The following is a 23,810-nucleotide window of genomic DNA, read 5'->3' on the forward strand; positions in this document are numbered from 1 at the left end:
GATTAATAACCTGTTGGTGCGGATGACTGATGCTGTATAGACACCAGAGTGATGGTATAAGAAATGGTTTGATCAGCTGTGTGTCCGCTCGGATGTGTGGTGGACTGAGTCCGCGGCAGAGTTTTTCTTTTTTTAACGGTGTTTTCCATCTGTGATTTTATGGCTGGTCTCCCATGTGTGTCTGGTTGTGTGGATGAGTGGAGGCTGCTTGGTCGGACAGGTGTGTTAATGAGGGAGACTCTGGTCAAAAGACAGTGTTTATGTCGCTGCTGCTGCTGTGCGTGTGTGTGTGTAACGTTGTGAGGGATCCTCAGTGTGTGACCGGAGGATTCAGCCTCTCTCGCCGCCGTGACTAACGTTAATCACAATGTGAATATGTTAACGTTAGCACTGTAAACTTGTTATATTAAAGACAGTGGTCTCCCCTGTGTGTGAACATGAACTACATATAGTTAGCTGGCTGTTTCCCCTTTCAGCTAGACTCAAAAGCAAGTGGGACGGAAAACCACAGAAGCCAGTTCGCTGAATGTACGTATTTAGCTGAGCAGGGGGCGGGTTTATGGTAACTCGGGCCGCGTTACGTAACGTGGCCGTAGATTTAGACCCGTCCATTAAATCCTGAACACAGAGATGGTGAAACACGGCCTAGCTCCACAAGAAAATTATGAATGGCAAAAATACGTGCCTCCGTTCCTCAGAAAACTCAAGCTAAACATGGCTGGGTTTCACCAAAATCCCTGCCTTTTTTCTAGAAAAGGAGATACAGCGTCTTTTATGAAAGGTGCTCTGTTTGTGCCTGTCGCTCTTCTGACACTCGCATTTCTGGATCAAAGGGCTTGTGTAAGATAAATATATACAACAATTGTTGTTCTATTCACAAAACCACCATCGGGGGGGGGGGGCGCCACTAAACAACAATAACACAGACGCACTGTGCCGTGTCACAGCCTCTCGCCGCGGAATGTGATGGTCTCTCGGCCACAGCAGGTCGGGAACACCGGTCCCACCGGTGGTCGTGGTCCTTCTGTGGTACGGGTCGGTGATGCCGGTCTGCTTTGGCCGCGAGACCATCACATTTTACCGCGGGAGGACAGGGTGTTGCTCCAGATGAAGACCGGGCGGGACTGTCGGCTGAGAGCTTCCGGTTTCGGCTCCGAGCTGCTGGAGCCTCGTGGGTGAGAGCAGAGCAGCTGCGCTGAATCCACATGCAGAACTCCGTTTGCAAAAGCCGAGTTATGATGAAAACTTCCAGATCGTGAGCTGTCATGAGTTTTTGATCGTCATGTATTTCAGTTCTGCTCGTCGCAGAGTCCCCAAATTTACACATAAAGGTGTGTTAAAGTGTCAAGTTTCATAATTTAAAAAAGAGCAAAAAACGTAAAATCTCGTTTTTGGCACTCAACGCATGGGAACGAAAAACGAGAAATTACGTGGTTGACACTCAATGAGTTAAAAGGACACAGGTCTGAATGCATCCAGACAACAGACATGAAGTAGAATATAGAAATTGTATTAATACCCAATTATTTAAAAACACGAGCCTTAAACAGTACAGCCAGATAGATAGATAGATAGATAGATAGATAGATTTACTTTATTAATCCCGAAGGAAATTCAGGTGTGGTCAACTGCTCACAGAAGAAGAAGAAGAAGAAGCTCTTGGATGCTATAACATTTTGACCAAATATACACTACTCAGGTCCTCATTAAGTGGATGGTGGGCTCAAAAAGACAAAGCAATCTTAACTATCTGAGTACCAAAGACGAGTTGTTTTGAGAAGCCAAATGTAGATTGCCAAGGATGAGATATCTTGTCTTTTTACAACTGCAACGTTATGCTGCATGTCTTGTCCGACATTTCTATGAAGATGAGTCTTGTATCGTCACATCGTCGTATTTATCCCCCCCTCATGGAGCGGTGCGGGTCTCTGACTACAGCGAGGACCGCTCCGTGTCCTATAGGGAGTGTCTGTTGTGAGTGTATAGACTGTGGTTGTGAGTTTAGGGGGCACGTCAGTCAGAGCTGTAGTTGGTGTGGGTAGTGTGTGAGAGAGAGAGTGAGTGAGACTGCTGCCTGCAAAGCAGAGGGTCGCAGGAAGAAGAATCTGATTCTGAAGTGCACACACACGCAGGCACGCACACACACACACACACACACACACACTGGGAAACACTGCAGGAGTCCTCTCCACTACTTCTATCTTCTCCCACACTTACAGTAGTTGTTGCTTTTTAGTGGTGAGTGGCTTTGTCAGAGAAATTAGGAGTCCTACAGTGAGGACTGACTCACTCGGTATTTTTTTTTTAGAACTTTCTCCTAAGTAAGCATTTAGGAGCTGCTTTTCAGCCTTAGGATGCTCTGTGAAAAAAACCTCCACCACTGTCAAAAAACTATGGCTGCCCCCGACCAAAGATTTTCTTGGTCGACCAGTCGTCGTCATTTATAGCGATTAGTCGACTAATCGACCCCCCCTGAGCTGAGGCTGTTCACAGGAATATTTAAATGAATATGTCTAAATTCATAAACTAAATCTTATATTCAGTGGGCTACTTAATTAATTATCTTAAAAAAACTAAACAAGTCTCCCCCATACCAGATGGTTTAACCCAACCTGGCATTTGCCGCATGGTATCGCCTGTCAATCAAACAACGGAGTCGCGGTTGACGTGTGCAGCGCTGCTGAAACACGGAGGGATAAGTGATAAAAAGGCGAAACCCTAGCTGGTAAAATCTTGGCAGTATGAAGAAGAATTTGAGATGAAGGGATTTATGTCCACGAGTTGCAACCCACTCGAGGCATTGTGTTTTTTTCTGTGGGGAGAAGTTAGCAAACAGTGGCATGAAGCTGGCTCATGTCCAGACGCATCTCAACACAAAACATGCATGTCATGTCGGTGAGCCTCCGACTGTTTCATGAGGAAACTTTATGAATTCAGGTCGGTGTTACATGAGATTTTAAATGACAGCATCAAAGTAATGCAAGAGAAGTCCTCTGGCTCTCAACCTGTAGGAATTATGATCCGAAGTACACACCTTTCTGATTGAGCACCACTGTGTTCCAGGACACAGACTGACTTGCAAAGCAGTAGGCCTACTGTCTGGACTTTTGTGTGTGTGTGTGAATATGCAAAAAGGGGCTGCGGCTTTACCCGACTGGTTCTTTGCTAAGGTGCTGGAGGCATCAAAAGTGTCCAAACTGAAGAAAGAGATCTCCGCACACTTAGATCTATGCACTCTCACTTTATTAAAGGCTAAGCTTTCGGTCTCAGACGACCTTCATCAGAGCATACCAGCCTGTGTGTGTGTGAAGAAATGTTTTATACATGTGACCCAGTGGTGTAGTCCAGGGGGTATGCCGGTATGCGGCGTATACCTACTTATTTTTCAGTCAGCATTGCGTATACGCACTTCTAAATCCCCCTGATGCGCCCAAAGGGTTAACAGCCGGTCTCTGCTAGAAGTCCCGCCTCTAACCTGAATATCGCTCTCCGATTCTCGCTAACGTACATGTGATTGGCTGTCCCCGTGGTCACTCCGTCTGCTTGTAAAAGTTACCTGCTCGATGGTCGGACGGGACAGGAGGTCACGGTGCTTGAATCTGCAACCGCCAATGTAAGTTGTCAACATGTTCATCATGTTAGGCATTTGTTCTGCCTGGGTCACGTTAGCTAGACGGATTTTAACATCAGCGGTGTCATTTACATGTGTTTCTGTCTGTCTGTCTGTCTGTCTGTTTGCATGCCTGCGTGTGTGCGTGCGTGTGTGTGTGCGCTCGCCTGTGGGTCTGTGCTTGGTAATAATGTCAAAGAAAAGGAAAATGGACATAAGACACTTCTTTATAAGAGAAAGTGTAAGTTACTTCAATGGTATCTAACTGTAGAGCCTCAACAATACAGATAATGAATAAAAGCCAATGGCAAACAGATAGCCTACACTTTTTTCCATGTATCCTTTGTGTGAAAGGGAGCAACTGTTTAAAAAACAAAAATAAAGAACATTGGTCGGGAAAATAGGCCTTCAAAAACCTCAGATTCCAGATGCTCATGTAATTTTATACATCCATATTTTGGGGGAATAATTACACATAAGTGTGTGAAAGTAAAAGTCTTTTTTTCTCTGGCAATAACTGTACCATCAAAATCTATGATCATTGTATCCCTAATGTATCTGTTCATATGTCATGCATCAACATATTTTTGTCAGGTGACAGACAGTAGAGAGGCTGGAGGAGATGGAGGAGGAGAGGCTAGAACAGAGGGAGGAGAGGCAGGAAGAGGTAGAGAAGGAGAAGCTGGATGAGGTAGAGAAGGAGGAGATGGAGGAGAGGCTGGAAATTCACAGGTGAGGTTAAATAACGATGGATGTGTTCGTCATGATGATGCACAGTTGCACTTCAGTCAGAGTAACTGAGAGCTCTTCTAAGTTGCCTTCTTGTCTTTCATTAGTTGGTCATTAGTTACCCCTACATAACATGAAATTATGATTGCAAATGCAAAAAACATGAACTTTCAGGAGCGGTGCCTCGGTGCACTTTTGTGTCCCCACCAATGTCAAAATCAAACCTATTCCCTTGGCGATGAGAATGATTTGTGTGTTTCATTTAAGATGAAATATGAACAAGGATGCATTGTCAACTTCAGATTTTAAGTATTTTATTTAAATAAATGTTCAAAAAATAACTGAAACACCATGTTTGCCTCATGATAAATACATCCAGGCTGCTTGTGTGACCAGTAATAACTACAAACTGTTCCTAATCAAGTCATGATAATTTTATAATAGTAGAAATGACGGATTTTTGGGGTAAACTAAATAGAATAGTCTTACATGTCACTGTTTCTAAAACAGGGCTTTTTTTCTGGACTACTTAAAAAAAAAAAAGGTGAACATCGAGAGTATACCCACTTCTCCAGGGACCACTACACCACTGATGTGACCGATGTTGTTGGTTCAGAGTGTGTGTGAAGAAATGTTTTATACATGTGACCGATGTTGTTGGTTCAGACTTGCCCTAGGTGAGGATCAAACCCGCGGTCTCCCGCACCGCAGGCAACGATGCTAACCATTTCGCCAACTTCACCTTACTGGTCCCACGTGACTGTGGCACACCCGCGGACCTCTGTTACAATATATATATGACTTCCGGTGGAGAGGGGAATGGAGTAGACCAGGGGTTCTCAAAGTTTTGGTACCTGAGGGCCAAATTAGGAACCCAACATTGGACTGAAGGCCACCAAAGGAAAAAAAAAAGGAGAAAAAAAAACCAGAAAGAAATCCCATTTGTAATAATTTTAATGACCAGATTGCAGTTCTACAGTTCAACACTTATTGGTCTGTATCCAGTAATGTCCAATATACACATTGTAATGAATAAATGAGGCTAAACCTGGCAAAACTTGAGAAAACCTTGAGAAACATTGTAATGCACACACAATCCCCTGGGTTATCTGCCCTCTGCAGTCAACATAACATCAACATAACATAACAGTCCTGTGTGTCAGAATGTATGTAAAAACGTATTTAGAACAGTCAGTCTCAGTGTGCCTTGCTTCCTGTCTTATCAGCATGGATTTTCAGCTACCAAAGCACCACAGGAAAGCCTGCAGAGACAGACAGACAGACACACACACACACACATACAGGGGAGAGAGAGAGAGAGAGAGAGAGAGAGAGAGACTTTAAAAATAGAAACTTACCAAACAAGTCATCATCATCATCAATATCTATCATTGCCTGTCATCAATAAGCTTGTCATTAAGTCACACTGAATATCTGTTACTAGTTCAACATACCTTTTTTTATTGGCATGGGATTTGTGGTGCTGTTTTCGGTTGGCCACAATTCCTCTGATGTCCGGCTCCATCTCCGTTGTTGCGATACGAAGGACAGCATGTAGATGACCATCTGTCAGCCTGGATCTCTGCTTGGATTTGTTGATGGCCATGGTGGAGAAGGTCTTCTCACAAATGTATGTGCTTCCGAATAAAGACACCATTCTGATAGCATGCTGACGAAGTGCAGGGTATGTGGATGAGGAAAGTCCCCTGTAGAACTCGATGAGGTTCTTGTCACGATATGCTGCTCTGGCCTTGGAGCTCTCCTGCAGGTCGATGAGCTCAAACTGCATTTCTGCAGGCTCCTCCTCAGGGAGACATGAAAAAGGATTTTGAAAGAGGTTGAATGACTTCTCGTGGTCTCTGAAGTCAGAGAAGCGGTGGTCAAATTCCTCTCTGAGTTTTTTTATCAGGTTATGGTTCTTGTCTGAACGCAGGTGACGTGAAACATGGCGCCCATCTGTGTCCGTGTCATCTACCAGTGCCTTGCAGGCGGGAAAATGGGTTAGATCTCCCTGTTTGAGCTGTCCCTGCAGCAGTTCAAGTTTGCGCTGGAAAGCTTTGACGTTGTCAAATAGTGTGGAAATTAACTTCCCATGGCCTTGCAGCTTTACATTGAGATCGCTGAGACAAGTATTCAGGTCAGCAAGGAGCGCTAGGTCACAGAGCCATTTAGTGTCACTTAACTGTGTCACATCTTGTCCTTTTGACTCCATGAACTCTCTTATTTCTTTCCTCAAGTTAAAAAAACGCTTCAGCGTGGCACCTCTGCTCAGCCACCGGACGTCAGTGAAGTATATGACGTCACCAAAATCTGCCTCTGATTGCTCCAAAAAAGTCTTAAATTGGCGGTGGTTCAGACCCCTGGTCTTCAGGAAATTAACTGTCTTCACAACAATGTCCATTACGGGCCCTAGTTTCGTCGACCAGGTGAAGTCTAGCATCAGCGCAGCTTCGCCACGCCAACGGGGTGTGGCCCAGGTCCATTTCGCAAGTTTGCTGGGCCGCGCAGTCAGACTTAGACTAGCGCAACCCCTCCCCTCGTCCCTCCCACCGGCGCAAACGGTGAAGAGGGAGGAGAGAGGGCGGGAGGGAGACAGGAGGAGGAGAGAAAGGCGTGGAGTGGGTTTGACACAGCCGAGTCAGATCTTCACCAATCAAAGGAGCTCCTCTCCTCACCTTTAACTGCGCGGCGGGTGATGCGCGCTGCAAGTTTGTCATTTTATACTTGGACATGGACGGAGGAGACAGCGACGCCAGAGGCCGAACCTCTCCCAGGAGGAAACAGCTGTTTTGGTCCGGAGGTCCGAGCTCAGAGTGACCAATAATGAGTTTACTAATATACTTAACCAGGTTTGATCTGATACACTGAGAACGGCTGCCCAATGTAAGAAACAACTAATACACTAATAAAGAAACTCACATTTATTCAAACCCTATGTAAGCAAGATGACAGGTGTACACTAATCACAACATAAACACAGACCATGTGGATTAAATCAGCGTAAAGGACTCGCGCTCTCTCTCTCCCTCCCTCTCTCTCTCTCTCTCTCTCTCTGTCCTCCTCTCTCTCTCTCTCTCTCTCTCTCTGTCCGTCTCTTTTTTTCTCTTTTTTTTCTGTGATAGAGATGCTGAGTATACTGTAGTAGGCTATATACTGACTATCTGATACCGAGGCTGTTGTGGTGGACTAAGAGAGATGAAGATTTGTGTTTTGTTTTTCATTACGGCTGCGTGATGCGGTCGCTCTCCGCTAATGAATTAATAAGTAAATAAATAAATAAATAAATAAATAAAGGGGATCATCACAACGTGTGGTATCTCAACACGGCAGCGACATGCAGTCATCCACCCTCAGTCCTGCTTTTGGGACATCCACAGCTGCTTTTCAGTGCCAGTTCGTCCCTGCTGTGTTAATTCAGGTGGAGTTTCCATTACGCGTGCCACAGCCTTTGATCTCTGCTTTGATCTGACGTCAGATGTGACGGGACAATCTATATAGATATAAATTCACGTGTTGATTCCGTTAGTTGCATTAAATAGTGGTTATTGTGGATATTTATTGCATTGAAATGTGTCTGGAACTGTGGAGATCTGCCTGTGAGGTCTTGGTGACGTGTGTGCACTGCAGATCAGTCAGCCAAACTTCCACTGCACCTGCTGCGCTTCGCTCTGCGCTGAGAATAGACCTGGTTGGAGGTGGCGAGCTTTCAGCGCAACCTCGGCGGGACATTTTCGGACAAAACTTCCACTGCACCAAGCTGAGTCTGTGACGCCTCCCCCTGCTGCGCGGCCACGCCTATCTCAGCGCAGCGCGATCTGCCAATCTTCCAATCTGACTTTGCGCTAGGCTGCGCTGGTCGAAACTTGCATTAGACCAGCTGCGCTACCTTGCGCCACCTGCGCTGCGCCAGCAAACTAGGGCCCTTGATGTTTCATTTCAAGCGTTTGAGTAACGAGGGCTTCTTGGTGTATTATACAGTGATATTTGATTAGTTTCTCACCTCCGTTGTTGACCACCTTCTCAGAGAGCAGCGACACTGCACCTGTCTTTCTCCCGACCATTGCCGGTGCTCCATCTGTTGTGACACCGACCATAGGCGGCAGCTTCACATTGTATGCATCCAGACTGCGACACACAGCATCACAAATGTCGACTCCTCTTGTTCTGTCTTTGATACTCTCCAAGCTTAGCAGCTCCTCGCCTATTTCAAAGTTCTCTGTGACTGTTCGGATGAAAATCAGCAATTGCGCTGTATCGGAAATGTCCGTGCTTTCATCCAGCGCGATTGAAAAGGCTCCCTTTCCCAGGTCCTCCACACGTTGTCCCAGCTTCTGTTTGAGATCGTTGGCCAAATCTTCGATTCGTCGTGTCACTGTGTCATTCGACAAACTCACGTCACGGAGCTTTGTTTTTTGCTCCGGACACACAATGTCGGCCACTTTCAACATGCAGTCTCGCACAAATTCTCCGTCACTGAACGGCTTGCTCCGCCTGGCTATTTCTTGAGCTACCACGTAGCTAGCCTGTGTCGCAGCTTCACCGGATTTCGCCAGATTTGTGAAAACTGACTGTTGTGCAGCGTAACCTCTTTTAAGTTGTTCAAGCTTACTGGTGCGCTCATCACCGGTGAATTTGTTGTAGGTTTTGTGATTGGTATCATAATGGCGTTTTATATTAAAGTCCTTGAGCATTGCATTAACCTGCTTGCAGATCAGGCACATGACTTTATCCGCCCCGTGAGGTACGACAAAGTACGCGTTTGTCCACTTATCTTGGAACCGCCTTTTCTCCTCGCTGACACAGCGTTTTTTTCTCGAGGGGCCCGGCTCCGGCTCCCGCTCCGACTCCATTGTCACAGCTGCGGTCACGGTCTCCTCCCTTCCCCGAGGCAGAGATCTCGCGGGAGACGCCGTCAGCACCCCAGTGGTGAAAAAAAAACATTGCACCGTGGACCTCTGGGAGTGAGGTCAAGTGAGGTCTAAACCACACCTGTAATTGCCGCTTATCCCTATAGATGTCGCTATGACCATGAGACAGAGATTGATCCTTTGAAAGCAATGTACAGTTGGATTAAAACTATCAACTGTAATTCATTGCGGGCCGCCAGAAATGTTTCTGCGGGCCGCCATTGGCTCGCGGGCCGCACTTTGAGAACCAATGGAGTAGACGCATGCATCGCGCTCTCCCGCGCTGACCTGAAAAAACATATCTTTTCGCAACCCAAACCCGATTCGACTTCTCAGTAAGAAGAAGTACTATTTTGCACATGCCTCATGGCCTCCGAAACCAGGCTGGCTAAGGAAAGAGAAACCGCGAGAGACGACTCGACCGCCATGGCTAGCCAGATTAGCATGCCCGCTCTGACTAGCTTGCTAGAAGAACACCGTCACTCCATATCGGCGGCGCTGTCCGCCGAGCTCAGGTCGGCGTTTATCTCTCTCGAAGCTAAACTAGACACGGTGCAGGCCACTGTGACTGACTTTGGTGAACGAATTGCGAGTCTGGAGTCCAACGCCAATTTAACTGAAGAACGCATCCAAGCTCTTGAAGCATCGTGCTCCACCTTATCAGAGACTTGTGCTAAGCTCAAAACCAAAAACATCGATCTAGAGGGAAGAAGCCGGCGTAACAACATCAGGATTGTCGGCCTGCCTGAGTCCATTGAAGGCCCACGACCCACGACCTTCTTCTCGGATGTCCTGATGGAGATATTCGGGGACCAGGTGCTACAAACTCCGCCAGAGCTAGACCGGGCCCACCGATCCCTAGCTGCTAAACCGCAATAAGGAGACAGGCCCAGACCCGTGATCATCTGCTTTCACCGGCACCAGACCAAGGAGCTAATAGTCCGGGAGGCCCGCAAACGGAGGAATGACCTGAAGTACTGCCCCGACGTGTTAGAGCAATGGGCGGCCTACCGCGATGTCATGGCTAAGCTGTACAACCTGGGCCTCCGGCCGGCTCTGCTTTACCCAGCTAAACTCCAAATCACTAAGAAAGATGGCAACAAGAAACGCTTCTCTTCAGTCGAGGAAGCCACTGCCTTCGCGAGTTCCATGCCCACTCCATGAGGCTGCCTCACTGACCCGTCTCATCGGCTAATCCACTAGCGGCTAATGCTAACACCACTACTGGCATGGGCCTCGGGATGACTCGCCCAGCCGGTAAGAGCGTCTCGACAGGATAATGTTTAACACACATTGACTGTGAACTCTTACTAGTGTCGTATGATGCTCTTCGAACACTGTGACTCTGTTATCAGGGCCGGCTCTAGGCATAGGCGATATAGGCGGTCGCCTAGAGCGCCAACTGCTGGAGGGGCGCCGCCAGTCAAGGGAAAAAAAAAAATATATATATATATATATATATATAATGATTTGTGTCCGCTGCGCCCCCTCACTTAGTGTTTTCTGTGTAGAAAAAAAAACCCATAACAAATAAATAAACAATGACAAACATGTTCCTAAATTGTGTATAGTCACACACACAGCAGATACCTGTCTGCAGCAGAAATGCTCTCAAGCCGTTTTCTTGTTAGAAACGCCACATTTTTAATTAGATGTGTGGCACAAATGCCGGCGCGTCTGCGCGACCGTCTCAATATGTTTTTTTTTTTTTCATATTTCGGTCATTCACGCAGTAGAAATGTGGTTCAACTACTGTGATTGGGAGACTCTCCTCTTTCAAATACGCACGGCCGCACGCCCTTGATGACCTGTCAATCAAAACAACAACTGTGAAGCGCTTCGAAACAGCAGAGTTGTTCAGAGGGAGAGAGAGAGAGAGAGAGAGAGAGAGAGAGAGAGAGAGAGAGAGGCAGTGAGGATGATGAGGTTTAAAGCTCTGACTAATTTGATGAGGAAGATTATGAAAAAAGAAGAGAGTAGAGATTTCAGCCTGCTCAGACAGCAGGGCCAGTGGGCCACAGCTCCAGATCAGCTCCAGCTCTGTATTCAGACCTGCTGAGCTCTCAAACTAGTTTTTTTTTTTTTTACCTCTCAAACAGTACCACAGTGGCAACACATATAGGATACATTATATAGGCTAAATATTGTAAATTTTGTGTGTTTTTTGTCTACTTAGTTGATATTTGGAGAAAATCTCTCATTTAGGGCTACACACATCTCATGAAATTTAAGTCAATGAAGTCAATATTTAGCTTCTGTTATCCCACATTTGAGACATTTGGTGAGAATGACAATAGGCCTAACATTTATGCTCAAAAAGCAATTTCACAATTTTTTTTCCACACTTATCGCCTTATATCATACAGTATATTCCACTGCTTTTGTGAAGCCCAGACTTTCGTATACCCATTTCAAGCACCACAACAGTTTGTTCTCATGATTGTGAAGAGACTAATTTTTTCATGTCTTCACCCAGGATTTACTCAATGCAATTTTACTGATTGTTGTGCAAGTTGTGTATCTCAGGGTCAGAGGGGGCATAGAGATACACTGTTAAGTTATCGTTATGATCATTATGATCATTGTTGGGGGGGCGCCTGAGAGTAATCTCGCCTAGGGCACCAAAATGGCTAGAGGCGAAGGAGACTCACAGCTTTTGTGTTTGCTTCTGTCTTTTCTTTTTGCCACTGGCTTTCCTGTTTGTGTCGTTTAGTGGAACAGGTAGCCTAGCTCTGCTCTGCTCATGCCACTCTCACAGTCTCTCTCCCTCTGCCACCAAGCAAAACTTCCCTGCCTAATTTTGTTACACATTTGTTTTTTACCAGTTTCCATCTTATTTGTATCACAATCAATCCTAAGCAAATGTCTATTGTAGAAGCAAAAGGAAATGTGCAATAGTAACCAATTGCATTAATTCTCAAGTCAGATGCCACACTGCAGGGGACTGCATGTGTCACAAAAATGTACACAAACGGAGCAGCTGTGCTCCAGTCAGACTCTTTTTTTTTCTCAGATATTTTGCACAAAAACACACACACACACACACACACACACACACACACACACACACACACACACACACACACACACACACACACACACACACACAATGTGTGACGTCAGGATTGGAGCTGAATGTGTTTGCTAAGTAGTGGCCAAGCAGTAATAACATAAGGCAGTAGAGGTAAAGATATGGGATGATTAGATCCAATGTGGAAACAGCAATGTTAACCATCAAAAGCTGAGTAATGATGATAGAAACGTCCAGATCGTGAGTTGTCAGGAGTTTTTGATTGACATCTATTTCAGTTCTGTTCATCGTAGAGTTCCTAAATTCACACAAAAGGTGTGTTAGTGATACATAATTAAAAAACAAACAAAAACGTGGCACTTAATATGCCAAGAGACTTTTGGTTAAGTAACCATGGACAGCTCCTCCACCAACCACCCCCCCCCCCCGCTATGCAATTCGAGGAGCACCCACAATCAATGTCGGAGCACACCCATAGCAACTGCAATCACATTTCTCTGGCGCTGCCCCTGGTGCTTTCCAAATATACTTTGCACTGGGTAGGGGGTACTTTGCTGAAAAAATATTTCACAGGGGGTACTTCACTGAAAGAACCACTGGCCTATTAGATAAAAATGAAATAATTGATTTTCTAATCCTCTGAGAATTTTTTTATGGCAATACTTTTTTGTGAGTAATGAAGATTTCTTGGTTTCCTTTACACAAAAGAGGATTAAACAACAGAGCAGCCATCGGCCAAATTGTTATTTTAAACATCGGTATCAGCATTGGCCCAGAATTTCACAATCGGTGCATCCCTAGTTTTACGGTCTTTTGAAGTTGCATTGATGTTAATGCGTGCTGGACTCCCCTACATGGCCATGCCGATGTACATGCTCCAGGCCAGCCCCTCCCCCTCCCCCGCTGTTCTGCTGTGGCTGTTTTTGAAACTGCAGACTATCGTACTGCCAGTGCCTACTTTATTTCCTGCTGTATTGCTGTTATGTCACTTAATTAAGTTTAAATATTTTTTCATGCGAGAAAGTAACTGTTTAGATCCCCACTGTGTGGTTAGTCTATCCAAACTACGGCTGCCTCGGGGCTCTATATCCTACGTACAGAAATCCCCACATTTACATCAATAAATAAATATTTTACAACGAACCGATCAGTTTGCATTTAATTTAATTAAGTTATATATCATGGTTACGGTAGGCTACATGGCAAAGATACTTCACTACTCTAAACCGTCTTTGGCTAGGGTGAGATGCATTGCATTGCATTGCAGTACAGTACACAATGTAGACTGGTCAGATGCATACTGGAGATATTTTACAACATCTGGGATTTTTTTACATACTGCAGATTTAACATTTGTTTGCATAATGCAATGCTGAGGCAGTGGCTCATTTGCATTTAAAGGGGCAGGCACTGAAACAGACTGTTTTGCACAGGGCTGTGTTGAGAGGATGAACTGTGTGTGTTGTGTGTGCTGTGATGTTTGATCTTTGGGGTATTTTGACCGAAGCATTTCACAGACATGTCTTAAAGGAACTATTTTAATTTGTGGAAAAGGAGCATAATAGGTCCCCTTTAAGGATATCTACGACATCAGGTACAGAAGCAGAACTTCCTTTATTATGAGGGACCCCATCCACCATGCAAATGGATTGTTTGCCCCCCTCCCCTGTGGCAGGAGGCTGAGAAGCCTCAAAGCCAAAACAACAAGCCTGAGATCCAGCTTCTTCCCAGAGGCTGTGAGGTTGATGAAGTCTCTACCCTCACTACTTGAAATAAAGCACTGACAATACACTTTATGATCATGACATCACATATAGGCTGCACATACCTGCATGCACTTTATTGCTCTTCTGCTAGCCGCTGCCATCTTGTGGATATTCATGTTTGACCTCTCTTGCACTGACCTTTTTAGTGAATGTATTTTTTGTGTTTGTCCATAGATTGTTCCTGTTTTTTGATCTGTTTACTTTTTATCTTTGTTGTACTTCTGTGCTGGGACCTGAGTACAAATTTCAGTCTGTCATGTGCAACATGAAGTTGGTAAAATCCATTGAGTTATTAAAGATAAGCTCAGTGTGATTAACATAGGAGCAAAATCGGTTGAATCATGAGTTTCTATTATTCAGTGTGAAGTTGCATTATTTTTCTTACCTGTTACTACAATAATAAAAAAGTATACAGGACATCACAGGTGATGGGATGACAGATTTAATTTGATGTTTGATGTGAAGGGTAAAAGTAAAAGTCAGTAGCTTTCTAGCGTAGGATGGAACTAAAAACACCTTTTGCTTGGGCAGTTATACGTCTACCACTATTATTAACTTTATGATGGTTTGAGAGGTCACAAAATGTTGTAATCATTCATCAAGAAAAAAGAAAGACACATTCATCACACCTGCAAATTGTGAATTTCAGACACTAAACCATCAGAAACAGTTTCAGTTTGTGGGAAACACTGAAATCTGTTAAACCTGTTTATCGTCTAACAGCAAAGAGCAGATTTTTTTTTTTTTTACATATGATACGTATTTTAGACATATTCAAGCCATACATTAAAGGATTGAAGATCGGCTGGCATGTAAGCCAGTACAATGATAAAAATATCCGCAACATATTTGGTACATTGCTCATATCAAATCTAGTCTGCACTATTTCAAAGCTACACCCAAAACAAAAGTTGAACAGAGAAGCAATGTGAGGTGTGCAAGTACTGACAGCTTTCTGCCTGGTCTGTTTAGAGCCAGAAAAACACACTCTGAAAATTTTTATGTACGTGTAAAGAATCATCATTAAAGGACACATGATGCAGATAAAAGCTATCACAAGTCCATAAATGTTAATTACACTGATGTCAGAGCAGGCCAGTTTGACAACAGAGTAATTGTCACAGTAAACTTTGTTAATTATGTTCCCACAGAGCTGCAAAGATGAAGACAAAGAAATCATGATAACACACAGAAGTAAGGGTTGTAACCATATTACTGCAATGAGCCTGGCAATCTTCTTAAATGTCATACGTGTGTTATATTTTAGAGGGTAACAGATAGCAAGGTATCTGTCATAAGACATAACAGCTAAGGTGTAGTATTCAACAGTGGCATATGAGTTCAAACTGAAAATCTGCAGGAAACAAAAAGGCTTAGACACAGTGTGAATGTCAGAGAGGATCTGAACCAGCAGGAATGGAAACAAAGCTGTACTACCAAACAGTTCATTTACAAACAGGCTGCACAGAAACAGGTACATGGGCTCATGTAAACTCCTGTTCATACAGATGATAGAGATGAGAGAAAGATTAGCACAGATAGTAAAAAGATACAAAGACATAATCACGAAAGAGAAGTGTTGAGATCTCCCAATATCAAAGTAGGCAGCGAGAGTAAAATATGAAACCTGCGTCAAATTTATCATCAGTTCCAGTTTCCTTGACAAAACAGTTGTAAAGACAAGTCACATGATCTCATAGGCTGTAAAAACTCAACATTTCATTGACGCAATATGCAGCTGAGGCATCAACACATGAAAACAGTGTTCAGTTTCTGTAAACAAAATACCATTGCTTAAATGTACTCCCTCTTTAAAATCAATGTAGCACTTTACAGATTGGGAAATATATTGTCCTACTACTGAAAGTGTTTCACATTTCACCGTCCTTTTAAACTTTTGATATCTCAATTACGCCTACAGCAGTAGAGTGACATCATTGCCAAACAGCGGCGCCTGAGGCCAGATATTGTTACATTTATTGCAATGTAACATCTTGTACTTCTTTTGTAATTATCTGTGTGTTTTGTGCTGTGGTACAAATGGTACCAAATAAATAAATACTTGTTATAATTAATAAATTAGATGTTTATTGACATTGGTGGAGGGTTATTCAGAGAGCATCCTAAGGATGAAAAGCAGCTCCTAATTGCTTACTTAAAGCAGAAGTAAGTGATATATTTGTGTTAATATAAGTCTTAAATAGTTATATCTTCCGACAGCAATCACTCACATAGAGTGTTTGGTCTGAAACACGGGTCTGTCAGTCACTCTGCTCTGCTCTGAGCCGAGGAGAAAACATTTATCGTATCCTACAGTTTTTATCCAATGAGGAGAGAGAACGGCATGCAGGGCTGTGTGTGCAGCCAAGGGACGCCGTGAATGTGGTGACGTAGGGACGAGGACTGTTATGGTGCGTTCAAGGCAACTCGTAACTCCTGTTTTTCCGACCTGTGAAGTCGTACCAGTTCGATCTGGTACGAGTTCACGGGTCGGAAGTTACGAGTGGCCGTTATAGTGCACTTTCACCGGTAAAACAGGTCGGAAAAACACGAGTGGGTTGCCTGGAACGCTACAAAGTCATAAGTTGTGACTTGAAGCTGTAATTTACGGTTTCAAAAGCCTGCCTGGAACGCAGCATTAGCCAAAACGACCGGATCGCTTACTTCTGCTTTAAGAGAAAGTCCTAAAAAAAATACTTAACTTCTTCTTAACTGTAGGACTCCTCATTTCTCTGACTGAGAGAAACTGATGAAGCCACTCAGTACTAAAAGCAACAGCTAAGTGTGGAAGAAGATAGAAGTAGTGGAGAGGACTCCTGCAGTGTTTCCCATTAATTACAGAGACAATGGCGGCCCACCACAGTCTCGTTGTTATGTTGCCGATCTCACTGTGCCAGTCCACTTCTAACACACTGGTAGCTAAACCAAGGCTAACTTTTTGCAACATTAACACTAGAACCATCAGCCGATCCACACAAGTGCCACGTCATATGCAATTACATTGTTTCAAGTTGCAAACAGTTCTGTGGAAAAAATAAATTAGTACCGAGTAGTGCATGGGTGGGGATGAGGGGGTAGATTGAGTGATATGACAGTGTAGCTGCCATCAAAGTCAGTTATACTATTTAAAGGTATATTGTGTAAGAATTACTCCCATCTAGTGGTGCGGTTGTAGATCGCAAGCAACTCAGTCGTATTTTTCATGCTGCATTCATGTGAAATCGGGCTTAAGGCAGACGGACAACAGCCGCTGCACGTAAGGGCTTAAACAAGCGTCTATTTAAACAAGTGGCCCGTTAGCACGAGGCAAAAAAATACACGTGACAATACGTTGTCATGGCAATGTCGTATTGTTTACCTGACCCACGTTTTACCGGATTTCTCTGGACTTCTGTGACTAAAATGACATCTGGTTTGTTACCGACGGCCGTTTTTCACAGTAGAGGTCTTCACGGGTCCAATTTGACGGACCCGAACCCAAATGGACCCGTGAAAATTGGACCCGGAGCCGACTGGCCCCGAGCCATTATTGTAAATATGAGTTCCCAACCCGAACCGAACCCTTAAAAACCCGTGGACCCGAAATGCCCGAGTTGCTTTATGATTTTATACAAGTTGTCTAGCGTTAAATAAGACTTGTTTTTATTAGCTAGCCTACTACTTTCTGTTTCTTACCTAAACGTAGTCTTCTTCTACCTGGTTCAGGCTGCGGCCGCTGCCAGCCCCCCCCGGCCATAATGTGATGTAAACAGAAATAAATCCACGTCGTCATTTTCTTGTTTAGATGGTCATTGTAATCCTTCTTCTTACCATTGCTAACGCCAATCCACCAGTCATTTCCTCTTGTTTAATTAACGTTATAATTTTGGAGCTTCCATGTGCTTTGCGGAGCGTAACGTTACCGCGGTAACAACACGCTCCGGCAACTCGATTGTTTAACTATTTTGAACCATTAACCATAACGTTACGTTAAAGACCGGGTAAACCAAGAATAAATATGTGTTTTAAGTTTATAATACCACAGGAAAATATATTATTAACCACTCTGTCAAATTTGGAGGACTAAAAAAGTCGTTATAAAATTCTGCATCAAAGTTGTCAATAAATGAGCAGTTTTCTCTGCTTCCGGACGGTGGGGGCGTGTCGCGATATGGTCGAGCTGCAGGCAAAGAGACCACGCCCCATGGCAGCAGAGCTGGACCAAGGGGGCAGTTGTCGGTCTGAGAAGTGAAGCTCACTTCCGCGTTCAAAAAGCTGCAATCCCCTCTTCTTCCTCTGGGGGCTGGCTCCAGAAGGGAGCAACTCCAATTGAGCCCCATGTTAAAATAGCCGATTTTACAGCTTAAAAAAACATATTTACAGCCTGGTACATCTTATTTTTTTGGTCTCAACCGATAGTTTCTACCCCCGCACACACTCTGAGGGGGGTGAATTTTTTTAAAACTCTACCGTTTTACTATTATTAGGTTTAAAGTTCTGGCCAATTAGGGCGCAGAACCGTTGAGTGACAGGTCCGGAGACCGCTGCTTCGAGGCCAGTGGGCGGGCTCTCGGCCGGCCAACGGCCGCACCGCTCCAAATATGGCAGTAGAATCCAACATGGCGCGGCTCAAACCCCCGTAGTAGCGGCACAAAACAGACTCCCCCAAACCAATGGGTGACGTCACGGGTGCTACGTCCATTCTTTTTACAGTCTATGAGCTGGACTTCACTGACCGTCTCTGATACACACCCTAACTGTGCGTTCACACCAAAAGCTTCCAAAGCGTCAAAAACGCTCGAGGGTGGGCGTCAGACAAGACAGCTCCCAAAACGGCAAATATTTTCAGCCGCTTTGGCCGCTCATCACGTGACTGACGTCAAAGTTCGATCGCGCTGGTCATTGGGGAGCCGAAATACAAAAAAAGAAAAAAAAAAGGCAGCCGACGGACATCTCTATTCTGACAGGCTGCCGCCGGTTGCCGCTTAACCGCGTCATAGCTAATTACCCTAAAGTTAACCATGGTTCAACTTCTCATCTGGTGACGCTTTGGACGCTTTGGAAGCTTTGGACGCTTTGGAAGCGCGGCGACGCCTGTTGACGCTTTGGACGCTCGGTGTCGCCGGGCGCTCATTGAAAATGAATTGACTTCCGGCGTTTTTGACGCTTTGGAAGCTTTTGGTGTGAACGCACAGTAAACGTGACCTCAAACACACTCCACCACACACCCCAGTCCTCAGCACCAACACAGCTGATAAACCTAAAGGAAATATTTCTTACCTTCACTCTTGGTGTCTAAAACAGTCCCAGCAGCAGCAGCCATCCAGCTGTAACAGGTTATAATCCACCATGCTGCTCTGTTTACAGCTCGTTACCGGTCAGCATCTTTCATCCATTTGCATTGTGTGAAAAAAATAAATAAAGTTTTTAGCTAACGTTAGCTTAGCTTTAGCTTCAAGTGTCCTGACAGGAGAAGCAGTACAGTGAATCATCTCTGGACCTGGTACCGAGTCCAGACCCGGTCCAGACTGCCCGGCGCCGTGACACCGCGTCCGAGCTGAGCAGCAGCCGTGTCCCGGTGGGAGGAGACCGGGGGAAACAACACGGTGGAGCCGGGATCAGAAACAGACCGGGGGAAACAACACAGTGAAGCCGGGAGGCTACGGCTGCTACCGCGGCTAAAAACTTAAAATACTAAAAAGTAAAAGTATTATTCAGACGGCCAGTGCATTTTTACCGCTTGTGTGTTTACAGACTCCACTGTCATGATGCGCTGAAGAAAACTTGTTAGCTGCCTGTTACAGTAGAAGTTGGCTGTTGCTGTGATGGATGTGCTTGCCTCACATCGATAGTGTGTAAAGTTAAAGCTATTTTTCAGTGAATAAATGTCTCCTCAATACCAAATCGTCTTCCTTTCCACCTGTCAATTAAAATTAAGGAGGTTTAGCACAAGAGGAGCAAGTTGGCTCTAACTTATCATTTGTCTAGGTTATTACTTTTTGATGTAACCCCAACATTTCAAGCTTAGCCTAATGTTTTGTACTCTTGATTTTCAGACCATGAGCATTTTAAAATATTTCAAGACAGCAGGAGGGAGAGTTTCAGCTGACTCTCATTCTGTTAGAGGGACAGAAAGTGAGGAGCAGGTGAATGACATAGGGACAGCAGGGGAGGCAGCTTCCCCTGAAAGAGGGACAGCAGGTGAGTTTGACAGCAGAGAAAGGGGAAGTTGGTCAGCAACAGCGTAGTTGAGGAGCTGTTGGTGTATATAGGAAATAATTATTTTGTTCATGCCATTAAGGTCCAGACAAACATGGGAAGTCATGGAACGCTGAATGGCTGCAAATGCCTCAGTTTAAACACTGGCTCTATAAAACTCCACATGGTAAGTTTTCATTTGGTATTAGGGGGATTCCATACTGTGAACATTTCCATATCTTTCAAACATAACTGTATAGCACATGATAAATTAAGTAAAAATAAATTAAGGTTTTCTGTGATCATTTATTTAAATATGAATGAATCTATTGTAGATTATGGCTGTAAAAATATAAATTTAAAAGGTTGGGTCAGAAGAGGGGTCCACATTTACATAAAAAGTCCCATTATGAATATGCAGTTGATACTTATTGGATTGTTTTTCTGCTTTTTAGGGATGTTCTGTCGTGCTTGCAGGCAGCACAGACCTCCCGTAAAAAATGGTCCTAACATGAGACCTTTCGTGGAAGTGGGGGCTGTCCATTACAGGAAGGATTACCTGGAGCGTCACATCACCACTGAGCACCACCAACAAAGCATGAAAAGCTATGAATCGCTTGCATCAGGTAATTTATAAACTTTTCACAGTCATGTCAAATCACAATCCCAAAAGTTTCAGATGGGTCCTGGTGTTCAGGGAGATTTTTTTTTTTTTTTTGCAGGATACTCTGTCATGAACTCATTTGAGCTCGTTATTATTATGGAGCACGAGGCTGTTATTGGGGGATTCAAGTGCCTGTATTGGTTGGTCAGAAATTAAATAGCCCACCACACCAACTACAGCAAGCTGCTAAGCTTGGCCCAGCTCCTGGGATGCGACTATTTCCTTAAGCTGAAGGTAAGTACTTGTGCAAATATTACAGAATTAAATCAGTTCAGCCCTTATACTGTATTGATGTAAAACTTGAAACTGTTTTCAAGGTTGATCGCAGAAACAACTACCGCTCTCATCGCATAATCGATGAGATGCTTGAGATCCTTTCTCAGGTTCTTGAGAAGCCTCTCAGAGAGCAGATAACAGCATCCCAAGCCATCGGAATTGAGCTTGATGAAAGCACAGATGTTTCCTTGCTTCGTCAGCTTGATCTGCACATCAGGTATGACTAGATATTTGACAGACCCTGCTCATAGTGTAGTCTCCCTTAAGAGTCAATTGTCATCATGAATTATTAATATTTATGGTTTTATACCCTGTTTGAAGACTGTATTTTCATGTGTGATGTTCTACTGCAGTAATGTAAGCAAATAAAGGCTTGAAAAACATTCCAGGATGTGATTATTCCTACTTTATCAGGAATACATTTTTCATACATTTCCTTTTTTGAGGTAATAAAATGCCTTAATGCTATACTTAATGCTGTATTTGTTTCATTCAGATACATAGATAAAGAGGGACACGTTTTTAACCAGTTCCTCGACATTGTGGCGATCAGTGATGGCAAAGCTGACACCATTGTCACTGCTGTGAAAGCTGTCCTTCACAAGAAACAGGTGCCAACAGAAAACCTCTGTGGGCTTGGCACAGATGGGGCAGCAGTTATGACAGGTATGGTATTTTACTGTCCCATGAAGGTATGTCTTTAAGAACGAATTGTTAATGCTATTTGGCTTGTGTTATGTGACATGTAACCACAGGGCGCATAAATGGAGTTGCTAAGCAGCTGAGTGATAGCTTCCCCAAGATTGTTGCTGTGGCTTGCCCTAGTCTGCCTTGCCCTAGTCTGCAAAGATGCCTCAAATGATGTCAAATACTTGGCAACCTTCCACGACCACCTCCAGGAACTAAACTGTTCTTCCATCACAGTGCAAATCGAAGTGCAGCTCTGAAGACAGCAGCTACCACCCTAGGACTCTGTGACTTGAAGATGAAGGTATTATTACATACAGTATACTCACTCACAGTTGGTGTTCCCAATTCACACACTAATACTACTCACTTGTGATATGAGAATCTGAGAAAAAAAAGTCCCTAAAATTAGCATAATTGGTCCCCTTTAATAATATAAATCTACCGTAAGAATGTCACCAAGCAAAACTTTGAGTTTTTTTTGCCATTTATAATTATAATATATACCATATTACTATCATACATTTAGATTCACATAAGCTTTTACTAACATAACATGAATTTATAATTTCTAGGAGGTAAAAGACACGAGGTGGCTATCTCAGCACATGGCTATTGAGAAAGAGAAATCTCTCTGCTGTGCTTGCCACATTGGCAGAGGAGGCGGAGTTGAAAAAATGCCCGGCTGCCAAGGGCCTGTACACCTTTTGTGCAACCTATAGGTTTGTGGCGTCTGTGTACCTTCAGGCCGACATACTGCCACACATTGCACGGCTGTCAAGAGTGTTCCAGCGGGCAAATGTCAACTTCCTCCATATCAAGGAGCAGGTATGTTATGATCAGTTTATAACCTTTAAGAGTTTATGTTCTCTTTGCTCTCTTTTCTGTGTTTGTTTATCTGTGATACTGCTGGTTGCCTTTGGTGTCAATATAATGTAACATCTCTTTAACTTTAGGTTCCAATCACGATCGAGGCCCTCAGGCGCATAAAGGATGCAGGTGAGGTACAGGAGGGGACAGGGCACTGAGGAGCTGCCACGAGAGGAGCAGTGGAAGAGATTTGTGAGACAGGTAATTTCTTTTTTTCTAGATTAGGATTAGTGTGTTGAGTCTTAGATTGAAGCTATGTGCACTTTTGAGGGTTCCATAGTTTCAAGCAGCAAAGACAAACAGCAAATCATTGGAAGAATGCCTTATGCTGTTTAAGGTTAAGGTACTTTATTAGTCACATATACAGCTAGTACAGTGAAATTCTTTCTCTGCATTTAACCCATCCCTGAGGAGCAGTGGGCAGCCGCAGTGCAGCGCCCGGGGACCAACTCCAGATTATGAGCCAGTGCCTTTGGTCAGGGGCACTGACTGGAGGATTAACCTAGCCGACATGTTTTTAGTGTTTGAAGAGTTGGGGGTTTTATTTTTCTATTCTGTGACTTACAGGTTGCCAGTCCTTACATCAGTGGCCTAATAGGGCACTTAGAAACCAGGTTCCAAAATCTGGATGTTATTGCAGCCTTCAGTGTTTTGGGACCACAGGGAGCTGCACTTGGTGATGAAGAAAACATCAGCCATCTTCAGATCCTGGCAAGAAAGTTCCTCCATGGTGGGGAGACCCTGGTAAATCAGGAATGGCGTTCCTTCAAGGAGCACTTGCATGGAGGAGCATTCAAGGTGGGTGAATGATACTGAGGTTTCACCTCAACCAGGACATTGCCAGCATGAGTCATTCTTCTGCAGCAGGATCAAAAGATGTGATATCTTAAATCCCAAATTTAATGCTATCACTATGCTCAACATGCTTACTTGTTCCTATTGTAATTAAAGCCTCAACCTCAATTTAAGATGAAGACACAACTTGTGTAATATAAATAATGTAAATTAACATCTCTCTAAAATATTTTTCCTAGGACAAGAACCAAGCTGAAGTAATGTCTCTCCTGGCCAGTGAATGTGATGAATGGGGACA

At 44.1% G+C, this 23,810-nt stretch overlaps 1 protein-coding gene and 1 pseudogene across 1 annotated transcript; one reads left to right on the plus strand and one right to left on the minus strand.

Moving 5' to 3' along the window:
- Positions 1–14,752: 14,752 nt before the first annotated feature.
- LOC146976094 (olfactory receptor 11A1-like) lies at positions 14,753–15,688 on the minus strand. The gene has a single exon (XM_085794465.1). The coding sequence runs from the start codon at positions 15,686–15,688 to the stop codon at positions 14,753–14,755; it is 936 nt and encodes a 311-aa protein (XP_085650591.1).
- Positions 15,689–20,677: 4,989 nt separating this feature from the next.
- On the plus strand, positions 20,678–22,875 carry LOC146976095 (zinc finger protein 862-like; annotated as a pseudogene).
- The last annotated feature ends 935 nt before the right edge of the window (positions 22,876–23,810 follow it).

This window comes from Trachurus japonicus, chromosome 13 (genome assembly GCF_045865225.1).
Source record: "Trachurus japonicus isolate A0001 chromosome 13, Traja_1.0".
Taxonomy (NCBI): domain Eukaryota; kingdom Metazoa; phylum Chordata; class Actinopteri; order Carangiformes; family Carangidae; genus Trachurus; species Trachurus japonicus.